This window comes from Coregonus clupeaformis, chromosome 24, assembly GCF_020615455.1.
Source record: "Coregonus clupeaformis isolate EN_2021a chromosome 24, ASM2061545v1, whole genome shotgun sequence".
NCBI classification, from domain to species: Eukaryota; Metazoa; Chordata; class Actinopteri; order Salmoniformes; family Salmonidae; genus Coregonus; species Coregonus clupeaformis.
The window spans coordinates 50,165,971-50,185,600 of NC_059215.1; the positions used below are offsets into that span (position 1 = coordinate 50,165,971).

Consider the following 19,630-nt stretch of genomic DNA (forward strand, 5'->3'; position numbering starts at 1 on the left):
GAGGATGACCTTTTTGACAATTTATATCAGATCCACTTCTACGCCCTTGTAGCCTTATTCTAGATGACATTTGTTGATGCACAAAGTGCCACTAAACCCTCACTTTCTTTCCTGATTCTTTGCATTCTGCAATGTACAATGTCTGGTCACGTGACATGACCAGGGCATCAGACCGAGAGTTGGGATTGTTTCAGATGCCTTTATTTCTTTGCCAAGATGGCCATAAGTACACTATATATACATTCTGTATAAATATAATTTAAAATGCTATATATATGAATAGAAACATACATATATTTTTCCAGTGTAATTGTTGACTCTTTTTCTCTTGTATTAGCTTATCAAAGGAACAATACCTGTCTGAGAGTTGTGACGACTAGAGGCGGTGATGACTATGGCTTTAAAGATACTCAACAAAACTGTCATGGTAAAAGTAAAAAGGCATTTACAATATTTGGGATAGTTTTTTAGGTTTCCTTTTCTATGGATTTCTCTATCCTTGATCCAGACATAATAATAATAATAATAATAATAATAATAATACATGTGACTTCTATAACGCTTTTCAAGGACCCAAAGTCGAAATGTTTTAAATGCTAATGTATGTTGTACTGAATCTGAAATGACTGTCATTTTAACTAAATGGTTGGCTCTTTGTTCAAGTGTCCTGTGAGTGAGTTCATGTATAGAGGCCTCTTCATAGTGGTCACATTGGCTCTATATTGTGCAGTACTGTGTCGTTATGATGAGGTTATGATCATGTCAGCCCGCTGAGAGCAGTTTTCAAACACGGATCACAATGTTAAAAAGCCAATAGGGAAAGTGTAGTACTTGCTCTGAGTGATCTGTTGCAGCTAGTGGGAGACCCTGTGATAATATGATGAGGTAGCCTAGTGGGAGACCCTGTGGTAATATGATGAGGTAGCCTATTGGGAGACCCTGTGGTAATATGATGAGGTAGCCTAGTGGGAGACCCTGTGATAATATGATGAGGTAGCCTAGTGGGAGACCCTGTGGTAATATGATGAGGTAGCCTATTGGGAGACCCTGTGGTAATATGATGAGGTAGCCTAGTGGGAGACCCTGTGGTAATATGATGAGGTAGCCTAGTGGGAGACCCTGTGGTAATATGATGAGGTAGCCTAGTGGGAGACCCTGTGGTAATATGATGAGGTAGCCTAGTGGGAGACCCTGTGGTAATATGATGAGGTAGCCTAGTGGGAGACCCTGTGGTAATATGATGAGGTAGCCTAGTGGGAGACCCTGTGATAATATGATGAGGTAGCCTAGTGGGAGACCCTGTGGTAATATGATGAGGTAGCCTAGTGGGAGACCCTGTGGTAATATGATGAGGTAGCCTATTGGGAGACCCTGTGGTAATATGATGAGGTAGCCTATTGGGAGACCCTGTGATAATATGATGAGGTAGCCTATTGGGAGACCCTGTGATAATATGATGAGGTAGCCTATTGGGAGACCCTGTGGTAATATGATGAGGTAGCCTAGTGGGAGACCCTGTGGTAATATGATGAGGTAGCCTAGTGGGAGACCCTGTGGTAATATGATGAGGTAGCCTAGTGGGAGACCCTGTGATAATATGATGAGGTAGCCTATTGGGAGACCCTGTGATAATATGATGAGGTAGCCTATTGGGAGACCCTGTGATAATATGATGAGGTAGCCTATTGGGAGACCCTGTGATAATATGATGAGGTAGCCTATTGGGAGACCCTGTGATAATATGATGAGGTAGCCTATTGGGAGACCCTGTGATAATATGATGAGGTAGCCTAGTGGGAGACCCTGTACTAATATGATGAGGTAGCCTAGTGGGAGACCCTGTGGTAATATGATGAGGTAGCCTATTGGGAGACCCTGTGGTAATATGATGAGGTAGCCTATTGGGAGACCCTGTGGTAATATGATGAGGTAGCCTATTGGGAGACCCTGTGATAATATGATGAGGTAGCCTATTGGGAGACCCTGTGATAATATGATGAGGTAGCCTATTGGGAGACCCTGTGATAATATGATGAGGTAGCCTATTGGGAGACCCTGTGATAATATGATGAGGTAGCCTATTGGGAGACCCTGTGATAATATGATGAGGTAGCCTATTGGGAGACCCTGTGATAATATGATGAGGTAGCCTATTGGGAGACCCTGTGATAATATGATGAGGTAGCCTAGTGGGAGACCCTGTGGTAATATGATGAGGTAGCCTATTGGGAGACCCTGTGGTAATATGATGAGGTAGCCTATTGGGAGACCCTGTGGTAATATGATGAGGTAGCCTATTGGGAGACCCTGTGGTAATATGATGAGGTAGCCTAGTGGGAGACCCTGTGATAATATGATGAGGTAGCCTATTGGGAGACCCTGTGATAATATGATGAGGTAGCCTATTGGGAGACCCTGTGATAATATGATGAGGTAGCCTATTGGGAGACCCTGTGATAATATGATGAGGTAGCCTATTGGGAGACCCTGTGATAATATGATGAGGTAGCCTATTGGGAGACCCTGTGATAATATGATGAGGTAGCCTATTGGGAGACCCTGTGATAATATGATGAGGTAGCCTATTGGGAGACCCTGTGGTAATATGATGAGGTAGCCTATTGGGAGACCCTGTGGTAATATGATGAGGTAGCCTAGTGGGCATGGATGGTGTAATTGGCTTTTAGCCAGTGTTTTTTTTAATAATCATTGAAAATGCCAGCATTTGAGCATGGACTTCTAAGAGCACACTGGGTAATGGCCGCTAGCAAAGCACCGGTATTTACCCCACCAGAAGAAACAAAGAACTGCATATTTGCCCTGTTTGTTATGTTTAATGTAAATCTAAACACTGAGATGTAGAACGCCCTTTGCTTCAGTGTCCGGGGGTTTGATTCAATTGATGCTATCGCGTTTTTATATCTGGCAGTAATACTTTTCAGACCAAACATTTTGACCAACCCCTCTATTCTTTTAATAGAGGGGATGCAGAGTTTGGCTCGCAGGTTACTGGGAAGAGCTGACTAAAGCAAGCTTGCGGCGATAGCAGGGATTGGATCAAGCCCTCCAAGTGAAAAGAGAGGAACGTGTGGGAGTGGAGATTGATTCGCAGCGTTAGAGGAATCCCTCTTGGTTTGAAAGAGGTGTTTGTTGCATAAATATATGTCCATTACTCAGAATGTCAAAACCTTTAATGGCTTCTCCCCTTCTGTCTTGTGTAACCTTTCCTCAGGAAGGAGTTCATGATGCATTTAGTTAAGAAAGTAGCTTATTCTTCCTCCTCCATTTAATGCACGAGCATACTACACGAGAACTGCACTGAGGTACTGAGATGAAATAGCAAAATGACAGACAAACACATTTATAAAGATAGGTACAGAACTCACTGTAATCATTTATAAAGATAGGTGCAGAACTCACTGTAATCATTTATAAAGATAGGTACAGAACTCACTGTAATCATTTATAAAGATAGGTACAGAACTCACTGTAATCATTTATAAAGATAGGTGCAGAACTCACTGTAATCATTTATAAAGATAGGTACATAACTCACTGTAATCATTTATAAAGATAGGTGCAGAACTCACTGTAATCATTTATAAAGATAGGTACATAACTCACTGTAATAATTTATAAAGATAGGTGCAGAACTCACTGTAATCATTTATAAAGATAGGTGCAGAACTCACTGTAATCATTTATAAAGATAGGTACAGAACTCACTGTAATCATTTATAAAGATAGGTACAGAACTCACTGTAATCATTTATAAAGATAGGTGCAGAACTCACTGTAATCATTTATAAAGATAGGTACAGAACTCACTGTAATCAAAAGTGTTAACAGCTTGTCCATTTGATAATGAGTGATGGACATATTCTTCATATAAGGAGTTTATGTCTTCTGTATTTGTAATGGTTCAGTATTTTCCAAATGGTCGACTGTGATGGGATAGAAGCATTGAAGCTGAACTGTGTCAAATTGGCCCTGACTAGGGTGTTTGACTGGTTGGTGAAAGACATGGTCATGTTACGCCAACCAATGTCATGCTGTGTTGACACTACATTTGACTACATGGATGATAATGTTCACGTCTGCGGATGAAACACGATGGAGGAACATGATGAGACATGATGGAGCAGCATGGATGACATATTGTACCCATGGCATGTGATTGTAACATGGCATGTGAAACTATCAAATTCAGTTGATAGTTGTGAATTATGTGGTCTCGTGTTGTGGTTGTAAAAGTGTTGCATTTAAAAGCACAATGTCTCTGTTTGCTCTGATAAACAGTGATCACATACCTGTGAATCTCCCTGATTAATGGTAAATAGAAAACCAATGACCTAATATCTCAGTCTGTGATAGGCCAGGATATACATGGATCCTGTGTCCTCTCTTTACCAGTTAAAGTGAGGACAGGCAGGGCCACAATCGAGTACCCTGTGAACATTAGGAAAGACAGGCCAAAGCTCCCTATTCTGAGATTGGTACTGTACACATCTGAAGCCCCTGAGAACGGTCCCCTGATTCTGTTCTCTTCAGGGAAAGACGAGGGAGGGAGCCAATCTTTAGGTGCCTATACTTCAAACATTCTCATCCAAATCAGAAACTCAAAATGTAACAAATCAAAAGTAGATCACATGCGCACATACATACCACACTAACATCCCCAGGAGAAAGGCATGTCTCGTAGAATGGTACAAGGTGTCATTGAGCTAATCAAACCAAAACGAACTCCCTTTGTAGGTTCTGTAGCTTGAAGCTGTGTGGTTTTATCATCTGGGCCTTTCTCGCTCCACTCACTGCAGGCAAAGGTGTGTTTACATTTGAAGAAGCTGGCTCAAATCCTGCTCAGGAGGTTGGCAGGGGTGAAGATGCCTTTTTCAGGGTATCAGGGAGGGTTGGGGGGCTATTCTAAAAAAAAAAAGCTGATTAAATATGTCTTTGACAGGCAGGCAGGAGAAGATACTACTACTGTTGCCATGGTGACATACCCTTGCTGTTACAGAGACACAAAACATCAACATGGTAGAGAAACTAATTATGATGATTCAGGTACCAAACTGCACGGACAGTTTTCTGTGAAGGAAAAATCTAATGAACATAAACTTTATTATAGATAATGCATTAGTGTGTAGGGTATTATTTTGAAACAAGTTGAAGCCTCTGTACATATTTGTATTAAAGAACAGTGTTATTGTTGTTGTATTAAAGAAAAGTTCAAGAAAAGTACATAGAGTTTGTGACAAAATCCACAACCAAGGGTTGTCCTGCTAGCCCATTTTTACAGAGATGAGCTATTTTTACTGGTAATTTTATAAGCATTGATATTAATAATATCCTTTTGGAAATTACAAAATTCCAAAATTACAAGCACTTCCACAATGATAGATAGTAAAGATTTTTGTTACTTTTGTAGAGGTGGTTGTTCCTTTGCTTCCATTTTGTAAAGCAGGACAAGCCTTGGCTGTGTGTTCTCTGGGTCTCCTGTTTTCTTTTGGAAGTTAACTCTGTAGTTGGGCTGAAATTGTGACTCTGTGTTTGTGTACGTGTTCCCATGACCCTGTGTTCCTGTGTCAGTGTTATAAACAAGAGAAGTGATGTCAGTTATTGTGGGGGTATCAACCATTTTAATGTTATCTATACAAAAAACATTAATAAAGAATTATAGACAATTGCATCTTTCGCTTGCATTTATTAGTGTGTGTGTGTGTGTGTGTGTGTGTGTGTGTGTGTGTGTGTGTGTGTGTGTGTGTGCGTGTTTGGTTTTACTATTCTTGTGGGGACCAGAAGTCCGTCCTTACAAGAATAGTAAAACAAGGAAAATTCGGACAGCTGGGGACATTTCGCAGGTCCCCTCAAGGAAAAAGGCTATTTTAGGCTAAAGCGTCTATCAGAGTCCAAAACGTGTACGTGCACGCACAGCCGTGTTCTAGAATATTGGACCTTTGGCTTTCATACTTTTCGAATTCTCAATGTAGCTCAAGCAATTTCTCCAACTGTCAACACATTCAAATGAATAGAGGACGTGTACCGGATTGTGGGGAGGTGCGGGTTCGGGCTGTGCGGATGCTGGTCTCAGAGCCCTGTAGCTATGTCACAATGGGACTCCGGACTATCGCGTTCTAGCATCTGTGGACTATGATTTACACTTAAGGGGGTTAGGTGTAGGGTTACAATTAGGGTTAGAATTATGGTTAGGTTTAGGGCTAGGAGTTAGGGTTAGGGAAAATAGGATTTTGAATGGGAATCAATTGTTTGGTCCCCACAAGGATAGTAAAACAAACATGTGTGTGTCTATATCTGTGTCTATATGTGTGTAGATGCCATACACTGTAGGCTATGGGTTGCCAAAAAAAACAACCTCTCTCTTGTTTGTTGTTTGACAAAATGGGGGACTGTCTTTGATGACAGGCTGTACTGACATGGATGAGCACTGACATCTGCTGGGCTACATGGAATCTACAAGTAATAGAACCTCAAATATTGTATTCACTGGGATATTTGAATCAGATATTTGAGTCAGTGAAGTGTCCTCAGGCTCCAGTATCCTAGTTTCTGTAACATGATCAAACGTGAACTACCATAACCTTTAGGAAGGCATGTTTCTGACTCATATAGGCTCTATAGAAATAGAAATTACCATAGGCAATTTTTCTTAGGCTACTATACATACAACAGACATCATACATACTGTAATCTTGGGGTAGAGGTAGCCTGCAACATCATTCAGCTCTGACATGCTGTCCTAACTTCAACCCTAACCCTCTATATCAGGCGGTGTCAGAGGAAGGCCTTCTATATCAGGCGGTGTCAGAGGAAGGCCCTCTATATCAGGCGGTGTCAGAGGAAGGCCCTCTATATCAGGCGGTGTCAGAGGAAGGACCTCTATATCAGGCGGTGTCAGAGGAAGGCCCTCTATATCAGGCAGTGTCAGAAGGAAGGCCCTCCATATCAGGGGGTGTCAGAGGAAGGCCCGAAAAATTGCCAAAGACTCCAGCCACCCAAGCCATAGACTGCTTAAAAATAATAAAGCACCCTTTGCTGGCTGTAACAGCCACCCAATCAGTTTGCTGCCCGTTCTTAGTAAACTGATGGAGAAAATAGTGTTTTACCAAATACAATGCTGTTGTTCAAAGAACAAGTTAACTACTGACTCTCAGCATGCATTTAGAGAAGGGCACTCAACTTGTACTGCACTGACTCAGATGACAGAAAATTGGTTAAAATAAATGGATAATAAGATGATAGTTGGAGCTGTATTGTTAGATTTTACTGCAGCCTTTGATGTTACTGATCATACATTGTTATTGAATAAACTCTCTTGCTATGGCTTTCCATCACCTGCCATCACATGGCAGGAGAGTTATTTATCCAATAGAACCCAGAGAGTATTCTTCAATGTGAGCTTCTCTAATGGCAGATATGTACAGTGCGGTGTCCCTCAGGGTAGTTGCCTTGGGCCATTACTCTTCTCTATTTTTACAAATGATTTCCCACTGGTCTTACACGAAGCTAGAATGACTATGTATGCAGAGGAAATTCTAAATAAGGAGTTACAGTCAGTATCATGGGTGATTAATAATAAACTGGTCTTAAATACATCTAAAACTAAAAGCATTGTATTTGGTTCAAAACATTCTCGAAGACCTAAACCTCTACTGGGGTTTTTTATATTTTGATAATTAATAGGCTGATACATTACTTTTAGCTACATAATATTTCACCACTGTGAGTTTCCATCTGCTCCCCTCTCTCCTTCATTTATTTCTCCAGCACACAGAGAGAGGGGCTGTCAACAGTTTAATTATATATTTTTCATTATGAAAACATGTTACTATCGATGTTCCAGAACATATTTCACTTGGTTTCCCAAATTAAGGCATTCTAAGGTTTGTATCATTCACAACTAAAGTTGCCAAATAACTTTAAATCTAGCTGGTAGGACCTGTTTCAAATGATCACTTTTACACTCGACATAGCCAGTTCATATGCACACTCTCGCTCTAGAATGGGAAAAATATCCTCTCTATTTTATTCAGCTAAATTCATTTATATTCTTCTTACTATAAAATCATAAAATATAAAATAATGGCACAGGACTTATAAGCATATCTTGTCAGCTAAATGAACTAGCCTACAGCCTATGGCTTGGAGCATAGCCAGATAACATACAGTAAGTAGGCCAACTCATATTCTGTTCTTCGGAAATACATTTTCTTCATATCATAATGTCTCTTTAGACCTGGCTAAAATAAATAATGGATTTATTGTGATGGTGTATATTGGTTTATTAGACTTTTTAAAATTCTGATGTTCCAGAGGCGTGCATCAGAGGCTTGTATGCGTGGAGGCCTGGAGATTTTAAACGTGTTTATGTTAATTCAAGGTCAATTACCGTGAGACCGGCAGGCTTTTGCATGACAATAACCGGCTGACAAAATGTCATGACCACCACATACTTAAGCACGCCTTGCCCTTAACTGAACATACAGAACTAACATCAACAACATGCATGCCAGTCTTTCCTGGCTGAGGGTTGACAAGAGATTAACTGCATCTCTTCTAGTTTTTATGAGAAATATTACTGTGATGAAGATTCCAGATTGTCTGCATAATCAAATAACATTCAGCGCAGACACCCATACATACCCCCAAAAGACATGCCACAAGGGGTCTCTTCACAGACGCCAAGTCCAAAACGAATTCACGGCAATGCACAGTATTATACAGAGCCATGATCGCATGGAACTCCCTTCCATTTACAATTACTCAAGCAAACAGCAAAATTACCTTTAAAAAAATGATTAAACAACATCTCATAGAACAGCGGGGACTGTGAGGACACACACACAAACACACACACACACACGCATACACAGACACACTCTAACATACACATCATTTTTGTTGTTGTTGTATTGTTTGTATATCTTTGTATTGTCGTTGTCTATCAGTGTACCAGTGTTTTGTTACTTGTCATGTTTTGTGTTTTTTGTGGACCCCAGGAAGAGTAGCTGCTGCTTCGGTGAAAGCTAATGGGGATCCTAATAAACAAATAAACACCAGCACATAATAACACACACGCGCATACCGACAACACAAACACACATACACGAACTCACACATATACACACACACTTTTACACTCGTCATATGCTGCTGCTACTCTGTTCTTTATTTTACTCTTATTATTATCTATCCTGATGCCTAGTCACTTTACCCTACCTTCATGTACATATCTATGTCACACCCTGGTTCTGGGACTCATTATTGTTGAGCCAGGGTGTGTGCAGTCTATGTGTTTATGTTCTATGTTGGGTGTCTAGGTTGTTGTTTTCTATGTTTGGTCAATGACTCCCAATCGGAGGTAACGAGTGTCAGCTGTCGGCTCGTTATCTCTGATTGGGAGCCATATTTATACTGTGTGTTTTCACCTTGGGGTTGTGGGTTTTTGTTCCATGTTTCTGTCAGTGTTACAGAGGACTTCACTATCGTCATTTGTTGTTTTTCGTGGTTGCTTTATTAAATAAAGTCATCATGTTCACTCCACGCGCTGCGTATTGGTCCGCTTCTTCAGACGATCGTGACAGAAAAACCCACCATAGAAGGACCAAGCAGCGTGTCCAGGAGCAAGACAGCTGGACATGGGAGGAAGCGCCTGGTAAGGAGATCGAGAGGCTGGCGATGGCCCAGGTGGGCAAATCGTGGTCCTGGGAGGACCAGCTCGGGGGCAAGGGACCTTGGGGGAAGATCAAGGCCCTGGCGAGAGAGGAGCAACGGCGTCAGCAGGGCCATCATCGTTGGAAGGACGAGAGGCAACCCCAAAAAGTTTTTTGGGGGGGGCACATGGCTTGGACGACGGGGCTAACGGAGGCAGAGAAGGGGCGAATTCAAGAGGCCACCAGGTTACGGGGCTACTGGTTAAAGGAGGGAAAGGAGATGTAGAGGCACGGCGTGAGAGACTGAGGTGTGTATCCAGTCCGGTCCGGCCCGTTCCAGTTCCCGGGGTAGAGCCAGTGGTGTGTGTCCCCAGTACGGTCCGGCCTGGTACGGCCCCTCGCACCAAAGGGGACGGTGCGCGTCTCCAGCCCGGTCCGACCTGTTCCTGCCTCTCGCACAAGGCCTACGGTGTGCGTTGCCAGCCCAGCCCGGCCTGTTCCTGCTCCACGCACAGAACCTACGGTGTGCGTCGCCAGCCCAGCCCGGCCAGTTCCTGCTCCACGTACTAAGCCTACGGTGTACGTCGCCAGCCCGACCCGGCCTGTTCCTGCCACTCGCACCAAACCTACGGTGCGCGTCGCCAGCCCGGTCCGGCCTGTTCCTGCCACCCGCACCAAGTCTACGGTGCGCGTCGCCAGCCCGACCCGGCCTGTTCCTGCCACCCGCACCAAGTCTACGGTGCGCGTCGCCAGCCCGACCCGGCCTGTTCCTGCCACTCGCACCAAACTGACGGTGCGCGTCGCCAGCCCGGTCCGGCCTGTTCCTGCCACCCGCACCAAGTCTACGGTGCGCGTCGCCAGCCCGACCCGGCCTGTTCCTGCCACTCGCACCAAACTGACGGTGCGCGTCGCCAGCCCGGTCCGGCCAGTTCCTTCTCCCCGCACTAGCCCTGAGATGCGTGTCCTCAGCACGGGACCACCAGTTCCGGCACCACGCACCAGGCCTATAGTGCGCCTCAGACGGCCAGAGTCTGCCGTCTGCCCAACGGGGCCTGAACTGCCTGTCTGCCCAACGCCGTCTGAACTGTCCGTCTGCCAAGCGCTGCATAAGCCGCCCGTCGGCCATGAGCCTTCAGAGCCGTCCGCCAGACCGGAGCCGCTAAAGCCTTCCGCCAGACAGGAGCCGCTAGAGCCTTCCGCCAGACAGGATCAGCCAGAGCCTTCCGCCAGACAGGATCAGCCAGAGCCTTCAGCCAGCCAGGATTTGCCATTCAGTCCGGTGCTGCTCTTTAGTCCGGTGCTGCCCCTTAGTCCGGTGCTGCCCCTTAGTCCGGTGCTGTCCCTTAGTCCGGTGCTGCCCCTTAGCCTGGTGCTGCCCCTTAGTCCGGTGCTGGCCCTTAATCTAGTGGGGTTAAGGTGGAGGGTGGTCATTTGGAGGAGGCTACGTAAGCGGGTAGTGACTATGGTGGGGTGGTGGTCTAGGCCTTAGCCAGAACCGCCACCGAGGAGGTATGCCCGCCCAGCCCTCCCCTGTTTGGGGGTTTTGAGGCGCGGTCGCAGTCCGCGCCTTTAGGGGGGGGTACTGTCACACCCTGGTTCTGGGACTCATTATTGTTGAGCCAGGGTGTGTGCAGTCTATGTGTTTATGTTCTATGTTGGGTGTCTAGGTTGTTGTTTTCTATGTTTGGTCAATGACTCCCAATCGGAGGTAATGAGTGTCAGCTGTCGGCTCGTTATCTCTGATTGGGAGCCATATTTATACTGTGTGTTTTCACCTTGGGGTTGTGGGTTTTTGTTCCATGTTTCTGTCAGTGTTACAGAGGACTTCACTATCGTCATTTGTTGTTTTTCGTGGTTGCTTTATTAAATAAAGTCATCATGTTCACTCCACGCGCTGCGTATTGGTCCGCTTCTTCAGACGATCGTGACAATCTACCTCAAATACCTTATTATTATCTATCCTGATGCCTAGTCACTTTACCCTGCCTTCATGTACATATCTACCTCAAATACCTTATTATTATCTATCCTGATGCCTAGTCACTTTACCCTGCCTTCATGTACATATCTACCTCAAATACCTTATTATTATCTATCCTGATGCCCAGTCACTTTACCCTGCCTTCATGTACATATCTACCTCAAATACCTTATTATTATCTATCCTGATGCCTAGTCACTTTACCCTGCCTTCATGTACATATCTACCTCAAATACCTTATTATTATCTATCCTGATGCCTAGTCACTTTACCCTCCCGTCATGTATATATTTACCTCAAATACCTCATACCTCTGCACATTGATCTGGTACTGGTGCTCCCTGTATATACTATTTTGAATAATTGTTTAACTATGCATCATTGGGAAAGGCCTGTAAGCAAGAATGTCACCGTTTAGTCTACACCCGTCAGGTTGATAAACCTAAACCTAGCTTCATCATCCCAGCTCAACCCTAATCCTAAAGTTAAGTACAAAACTCGTATTCAACTGATTGGTGTACTATATTAATCAGGAGTGGTTAAGCCCTACAATGTACTGAAGTTCCTTCTGTAAAAATACAGTTATACTGCACCACATTCACTTTCGCATTGTTCTTGTTTCATTAATACTGTATGTTTGGGCCCGTTATTTTCAGAAATTGTATCAATCAATACCCAATCAGAATGTTTATTCGATTGGGAAAAGATTTTAAAATGTGTCGTATTTACATAACAGACGGGCGGGGGAAAAAAAGATGGCGGAGGCAGACGATGAAGTGGATTGTGAAATCTAATGGCGGTAGAATCAAGGAGGATTGGAGTCTTGTCCAAAAAAATGGAAAACGGAGCAAAGTAGAGTACAGTGATGAGAATGTCCCTTTATATCTTGTAGGAGGAAGGTTTGTTAATGTGGAGCAGCTTATCGAAGTACCAATCTTGAAGAATCCATTTGAGATATCCAAACTGGTGGAGAGAGTGATGGGTAAAGTGAAGGCTGTGAGGATCACGAGAGGCGGGCTGGTTTTGATTTTTTGTGCTTCTGAGGATCAGAAGAAACGTGTTGCGTCTCAATCGATTTGACAAGTTTGAAGTGTTGCGTGTGTCTCTTAGGAACAGGGCACCCCTCAAGGGAGTTATATCTGGAGTCTCATGGGAAGTAGATGTTGAAGAGATTAAAAATATTCCTGGAGTGGTTGATGCACGTCGGATGAATCGTGTGGTGAATGATGAAAAAGTGAAGTCTATCTGTTCTTTTGTTTTTTGATATGGAGTCTCTCCCTACTCAAGTGCAGTTAGAGTATAGTAACTATAGAGTCAGAGCATTTATCCCAAGACCAATGCAGTGTGACCATTGTAAATCTTTTGGTCATGTTTCAAGTGTTTGCAGAAGGGAGAAGCCGAGATGTCTAAGTTGTGGAAAATATCATATTTTGTGCTATAAAAGTGATGAAAATGTGACATGTTGCAATTGTGGTGGGAACCATGAAGCCACGTCTTTCGAATGCCCCACAAGGGTGAAAGAGAATGAGGTGTCCAAAGTCAGGGCTGACCAGAGCATTTCATATGCAGCAGCTGTTAAAAGGGTTGAGGGTTTGAATGGGGCATTTGAAGAGTCCATGGTGGTGGATAGGCCTTCGTGGCAGGGGGTGACTTTCACCAGCAGGATCCTGACATTTTAAAGGTTAAGAAAGTGGACTTTGTGGCCTTTATAGCGATGGTGATAAATGGCACTGCCAAGGTGGAGAGAAGGTCCAGGAAGATAGAAATCATTGTGGAAGCAGCAGAGCGGTTCCTGGGGCTGAAAGAATTCTCAGCGAAGGAGTTACATGGAATATTGTCACAAGCCGTACCATCCTCTCATGCCCTACAGCCTGAGAAGGGAGATATGGAGATTAGAAAGAAGGAAGAAGTGGGAGTTTTGTTTTGTTTTGTCAATGTACTATTTTATTTGGGTGAATTAAGTTATTTTCCCGATTACGTATGGATTTTCTTTTTACCTTGTTTTGGTTTCAACCCGTCCAGTTGGTGGCGGCAATGCACCTTTTTGGTTGTAGTCTGCCATAAAATCCACAGAAGAAGAAGAAGAAGAAGACGAAGAAGAAGAAGAAGAATTTACGTAACCTACGTATGACGTAAGCGCGTTAGCTGGTTGAACGTTTACATCTAGCTAGCGGTGCACTGTCTGAGCGCTTTCGAACAAAAGCCTGAAGACAAGCAAATCAATAGCAGCAATCGTCATTTTAAAACGATACAATTGATTTTCAAGTTATAGGTAATTATATCTTACAGTTATTTTGCCGTGTGTGTATTGTCTGTCGTCCTTGCCTTGTCCCGAATCTTTGTTTTGCTGTCTGCGTGCGTGGAAGACTCAGATTATGATTGTTGTTGCCTGTTTGTCTTTTTTCAGATTTCCAATGTGACAACCAATAAAAAAAAAACTATATAGATAGTAACTAAACCATTTAAATGTCATGAGTTTGCTCATATGTTGTTGATATTTTCTGGTCATAATTGGATTGGGTTAGACTTTTCTCTTAACCCAAGGCAAAGGTCCGTCAAGTTCTAAAGCACCATCCTATGGTCGTGTTTTTGTCATATCTGTTGAAAAATTAGTACCTAATGTTATTGTGAAATATTTATTACCATCGAGGAAAATGTTATCCTACATTTCACACATTACTTATTGTGCTTGCATGAGTCATTTGGCAAGTAAACACACTGTCTCTTGGGCATCAAAGGAACCAGGCATCATTAAAGTGGCCAGACCCCTTTTTTCTCTAATACTTTATGACACAGCAGGCCCACTCAACATTTGGCTGGTAGTCCTATCATCTCCCCATTGGCGTCGTTCACAGGGGAAGGCCACAGGTACAGCAATCACACCTAATGTGCTGAGAAAGTATTTTTAGGAAGCTCTTTCAGTATTAGTCATTACAATGCAAAAAGGGATGGATGGTTTCATCTGAAATGTACAAAATATGACATGGAGGAGGATGTTTTGTTGAAGTTTTTATTTAGTTGAAGTGGTCTCAATGCAAGAGACTCAGATAACTTAACCATTTCTCTTCTTCAGCTAAAGGCCCAGAAGTTCCCCTTCTCTCCCTCTCCAGTCAAGATGGGAGGAGCTGTGAGCGCTGGGGAGGATAATGACGAGTTGATTGACAACCTGAAGGAGGCACACTACATCCGTTCGGACCTGGTGGAGCGGGCCTTCAGGGCCATCGACCGGGCCGACTACTATCTGGAGGAGTACCGTGACAGCGCCTACAAGGACCTGGCCTGGAGGCACGGCAACATCCACCTATCAGCCCCCTGTATCTACTCTGAGGTGATGGAGGCCCTGGACCTTCACCCTGGCCTGGCCTTCCTCAACCTGGGCAGTGGGACCGGGTACCTCAGCACCATGGTGGGCCTCATACTGGGTGAGTTATTGTAGCAGACGGTACAACCTCTCTGGGCCTTATTGGGAATGGAAAGGGGGAAATCAGCTGGCCAACTGATTGGAAAAGTGTATTTTCTTTATTGAAATGCATTGTGGATTGTACAAAGCTCACATGGTTGTTCTGTTGTAATCATGGTTCCAGGTCCATTTGGTGTGAACCATGGGGTGGAGTTACATGCTGATGTGATTGAGTATGCCTACCAGAAGCTAGACTACTTCATCAAAACCAGTGAAAGCTTTGACAAGTGAGTCTCTTCACCTCTGATTACCTTCCCCATCTACAGCATTCAGTGACTGGTTGAATATCAGGTGGGAGTTTGCATGTGTAGCCTGTATAGAAGATAGTTTTTTTTTGTTTATGCTGTGTTTGTGTTGAAGGTTTGAGTTCTGCGAGCCTTCCTTTGTGGCGGGGAACTGCCTGGAGATCCCCCCTGAGAGCAGGCAGTATGACAGGGTGTACTGTGGGGCGGGGGTGCAGAGAGACCATGAAGAATACATGAAGAACCTGCTGAAGGTGGGGGGTATCCTGGTACTACCCCTTGAGGAGAAGGTGTGCATAAACACTAACACAAACACACACACTGAAATGCATACATGTAGTTTAAATGACCCTTACACAACAAGGATGTACCCTAATGCAGGGGTTACCAAACTACTTCGCTCAGGCCCCCCTTCCAGCATTGGGGAACATCCCCTCCCCCCACATGTATTTCTAATGGCACAAGCTCTGTTCATGACAAACTGTTCACACCCCTCTTGTTGGCAGAGAGAATTTTGCAGGTTTAAAGTCCATTGTCATCAAATCACATTTTATTTGTCACATGCCCCGAACACAACCGGTGTAGACCTTACAGTGAAATGCTTACTTACAAGCCTTTAACCAACAATGCAGTTTTAAGAAAAATAAATGTTAAGTAAAAAATAGATAACTAAAAAAAATTAAATAAAAAATAATTAAAGAGCAGCAGTAAAATAACAGTAGCGAGGCTATATACAGGGGGTACCGGTACAGAGTCAATGTACAGGGGTACAGGTTACTCGAGGTAATTGAGGTAATATGTACGTGTAGGGTGAGTTAAAGTGACTATGCATAGATAATTAACAGAGAGTAGCAGCAGCGTAAAAGAAGGGGTGGGGTGGGGTGGGGGGACAATGCACGTAGTCCGGGTAGCCATTTGATTAGCTGTTCAGAAGTCTTATGGCTTGGGGGTAGAAGATGTTAAGAAGCCTTTTGGACCTAGATTTGGCGCTCCGGTACCGCTTGCCATGCGGTAGCAGAGAGAACAGTCTATGACTTGGGTGGCTGGAGTCTATGACAATTTTTAGGGCCTTCCTCTGACACCGCCTGGTATAGAGGTCCTAGATGGCAGGAAGCTTGGTCCCAGTGATATACTGGGCCGTACGCACTACCCTCTGTAGTGCCTTGCGGTCGGAGGCCGAGCAGTTGCCATACCAGGCAGTGATGCAACCAGTCAGGATGCTCTCGATGGTGCAGCTGTATAACTTTTTGAAGATTTGAGGACCCATGCCAAATCTTTTCAGTCTCCTGAGGGGGAATAGGCTTTGTCGTGCCCTCTTCACGACTGTCTTGGTGTGTTTGGACCATGATAGTTTGTTGGTGATGTGGACACCAAGGAACTTGAAGCTCTCAACCTGCTCCACTACAGCCCCATCGATGAGAATGGGGGCGTGCTCAGTCCTCTTTTTCTTGTAGTCCACAATCATCTCCTTTGTCTTGATCACGTTGAGGGAGAGGTTGTTATCTTGGCACCACAAGGCCAGGTCTCTGACCTCCTCCCTATAGGCTGTCTCATCGTTGTCGGTGATCAGGCCTACCACTGTTGTGTCATCTGCAAACGTAATGATGGTGTTGGAGTCGTGCCTGGCCATGCAGTCATGGGTGAACAGGGAGTACAGGAGGGGAATGAGCACGCACCTCTGAAGGGCCCCCCGTGTTGAGGATCAGCGTGGCGGATGTGTTCAATGTCTGTGTATTCATGTGATATTTGAGTGACTCAAACATTACAACAAAATCTCTAAGGGCTAAAACTGACATGAGCTAGTTGATCTGGACATCACCTTGTGCTTTTTACTATTACAACTTTCAAGAGTAAATTGGAAGTCAGACTGAGTTCCTTAAAAAAGTGTTTATTTTTTAAATATTTTTTTGGGGGTGGAGCACAGTTTGGGAACCACTGCTCTAATGTACTCTCTTGTTGTGCCCTTTCTAGCTGACCAAGATCACACGTACAGGACAGAGCAGCTGGGAGACCAAAAAGATAATTGCTGTGTCCTTCGCTCCTCTGGTGCTGCCCAAAGATCACACCAATAACACCAATGGCAAACCCAAGACAGTCCCACTACGTGAGTGCCTTATCAGTTTGTGATTATACATGGGAGTCAGTTCAAAGGAGAAAACTCGCCAGACCGATTGTCGCTCTGCGCAGTACAGGGGGCCGTTCGCTTGCTGTCGGCGCGGTGTGCTATAGGGACCACCCACCGTTGATGACTGACGGCCGTCATATCGCCCATTTCTACATGTAGAATCGGTTAGCAAATTACGTCCGGCACTGTTCAGAGGTGCTAAGTACTCTCGGCCGGCACACGCTCTACAATCCCAGTGGTCTGTCCATGCCTTTTTAAAACGTTTTGTCACCATGGAAAGAATACTCACGTCAGCCATGTTCTAACTTTCCCATCATTCTCTGTGTCCTTTCCTCTCGATCATCTCTCTGGTGACCCACGGAGCAGCCATGTTTGAGGTGCGGACGCTGCAGGAGCTGGCTCGTATATCCATCCGCCACACCCTCAGAGTGACCACGGACAGCAGGGAGGGTCACCCACGGGGCCGGGGCTCTTTTGGAGGAGGCAGGGGCCTGGGGGTCAGTGGGCTCCACAAGTACGGCCCACGCTTTAAACGCCGGCGCGTTCACCGGCGCCACTGCAACTCTGTGGTACTGGCTAACAAGCACGTGGTGAGCAGTGCCCTCCCTACCCCCGCTCCCCTGGACAACAACAATAACCGCGGGGGGCGGGACGAGGAGGAGCAGGGAAGGGCATCCTGGGGGGTGGGAGGGGAGGAGCATGGAAGGGCATCCCGGGGGGTGGGAGGGGTGGAACAGGGAAGGGCAGCCCAGGGGGTGGGAGGGGAGGAGCAGGGAAGGGCATCCCGGGGGGTGGGAGGGGAGGAGCAGGGAAGGGCATCCCGGGGGGTGGGAGGGGAGGAAGAGGAGGAGGAAGCAGAGAGGGAGACAGGGGAGCTACTCCGGGCAGAGCCACCTATAAACATCCTGAGAGAGAGGATTCTGTGTCTGCCCCTCCCGGAGCCTCTGAAGATGTACCTGCTGTACTACCGGGAGAAATGACTTCTCCACAGAGAACACACAGCAGAAACCAACCAAGCAACCAGGCTTGGGCCTCTACAACCCCTGACCCCTACCACCCTTCTAGGCAGGGCAACAGGCCCTCTCTTACTGACTCACTGACTGGGTCTCTATCCCTCTTGTCCTCTACATCCTCTCTCTCTCTCTCTGTGTGTGTTTCTTACTCAATGCCTTTCCTGTCTGTGGAAGAAGCAGACCTATTTGACCAGTATAATGGTAAGGGTTTCACCTCGGGGATAAGGCCTCTCTAGGTTCCCTGGGAATCTGTAGCTTAGCTTTCTCAATGGCACAGATCGCTTTCTCAGACAGCCAAACAGATCAATTACGTTAATGGCTTTTTGTTGCAGTAGTTGGGAGAGGAGGATCTTTGTGATTTTTCCTGTTTCACTCAACAACCCAACAGAGGTTGTGTGATCTATCATTCTGTGCTGAGTGTGCCCTAGATATATGGTGGTGTCTGTTATTTTGTTGGAAGATGTATGATGTAGCTCATGTCTCAAGAGCACGTTGGTCCAGATCTTAAGTAAAGGTAAACCACTAGGAGAGACTGGAAGGAACCATCGGAGTGCTTCATAAACGGCACAGTGTCCGAGCGGAGGAGAAAGAGCTTGTCATTTCAGTAGTGTCCAGAAGCCAGAGAGATGACGTGTTTGGCATAGTGGAGAGGGGTTTGAGACACAAAGCTGGGACTTTCCCTACTAACCCCCCAAGTTCCCATAACATCATAGATCTGTTCAGGGGAGCTGTTTGTGTAGAGTTAGAGCTCTGTAAATAAACGGAGCTTGCACAATGAGTATCAGGTAGGATTCCGCAGTGAGGCCATTTTTGTTTTTGATATTGCAGATAGCAACATTGGTCTGATCTGGTGTGGAGCTGGTTGAGGTGCCTGTTGAAGAGGTGGCATGTCTGAAACTGATGACCTATGATGACTGTGGTTTAGAGATGCATATCTAAAGTGATGCTACTCTATTCTGTTAGCAGGTTGACCTTGGCAGACTGGCAGTGAATACTAGGTTTGTTTTGAGAGAGTCCGCATTCTAGAGAATAACTGCAGGAGACACTATTTATGATATGCTAAAGCCCAGAAGACGTTTCAGTTTGAACATGATCATCAGACTAAGGTTGGCCATGCTTCTTCCATTGTTATGATGTA

The 19,630-nt window shown here is 45.0% G+C and overlaps 1 protein-coding gene across 1 annotated transcript; it reads left to right on the forward strand.

Moving 5' to 3' along the window:
- The first annotated feature begins 13,794 nt into the window (after positions 1-13,794).
- Positions 13,795-19,179, forward strand: LOC121537890 (protein-L-isoaspartate O-methyltransferase domain-containing protein 2). The gene is made up of 7 exons (XM_045206927.1): positions 13,795-13,924; positions 14,449-14,520; positions 14,726-15,074; positions 15,237-15,339; positions 15,473-15,644; positions 17,326-17,458; positions 17,846-19,179. Exons 3-7 carry the CDS (start codon positions 14,768-14,770, stop codon positions 18,457-18,459), a joined length of 1,329 nt encoding a protein of 442 aa, XP_045062862.1. The 5' UTR covers positions 13,795-13,924; positions 14,449-14,520; positions 14,726-14,767; the 3' UTR covers positions 18,460-19,179.
- The last annotated feature ends 451 nt before the right edge of the window (positions 19,180-19,630 follow it).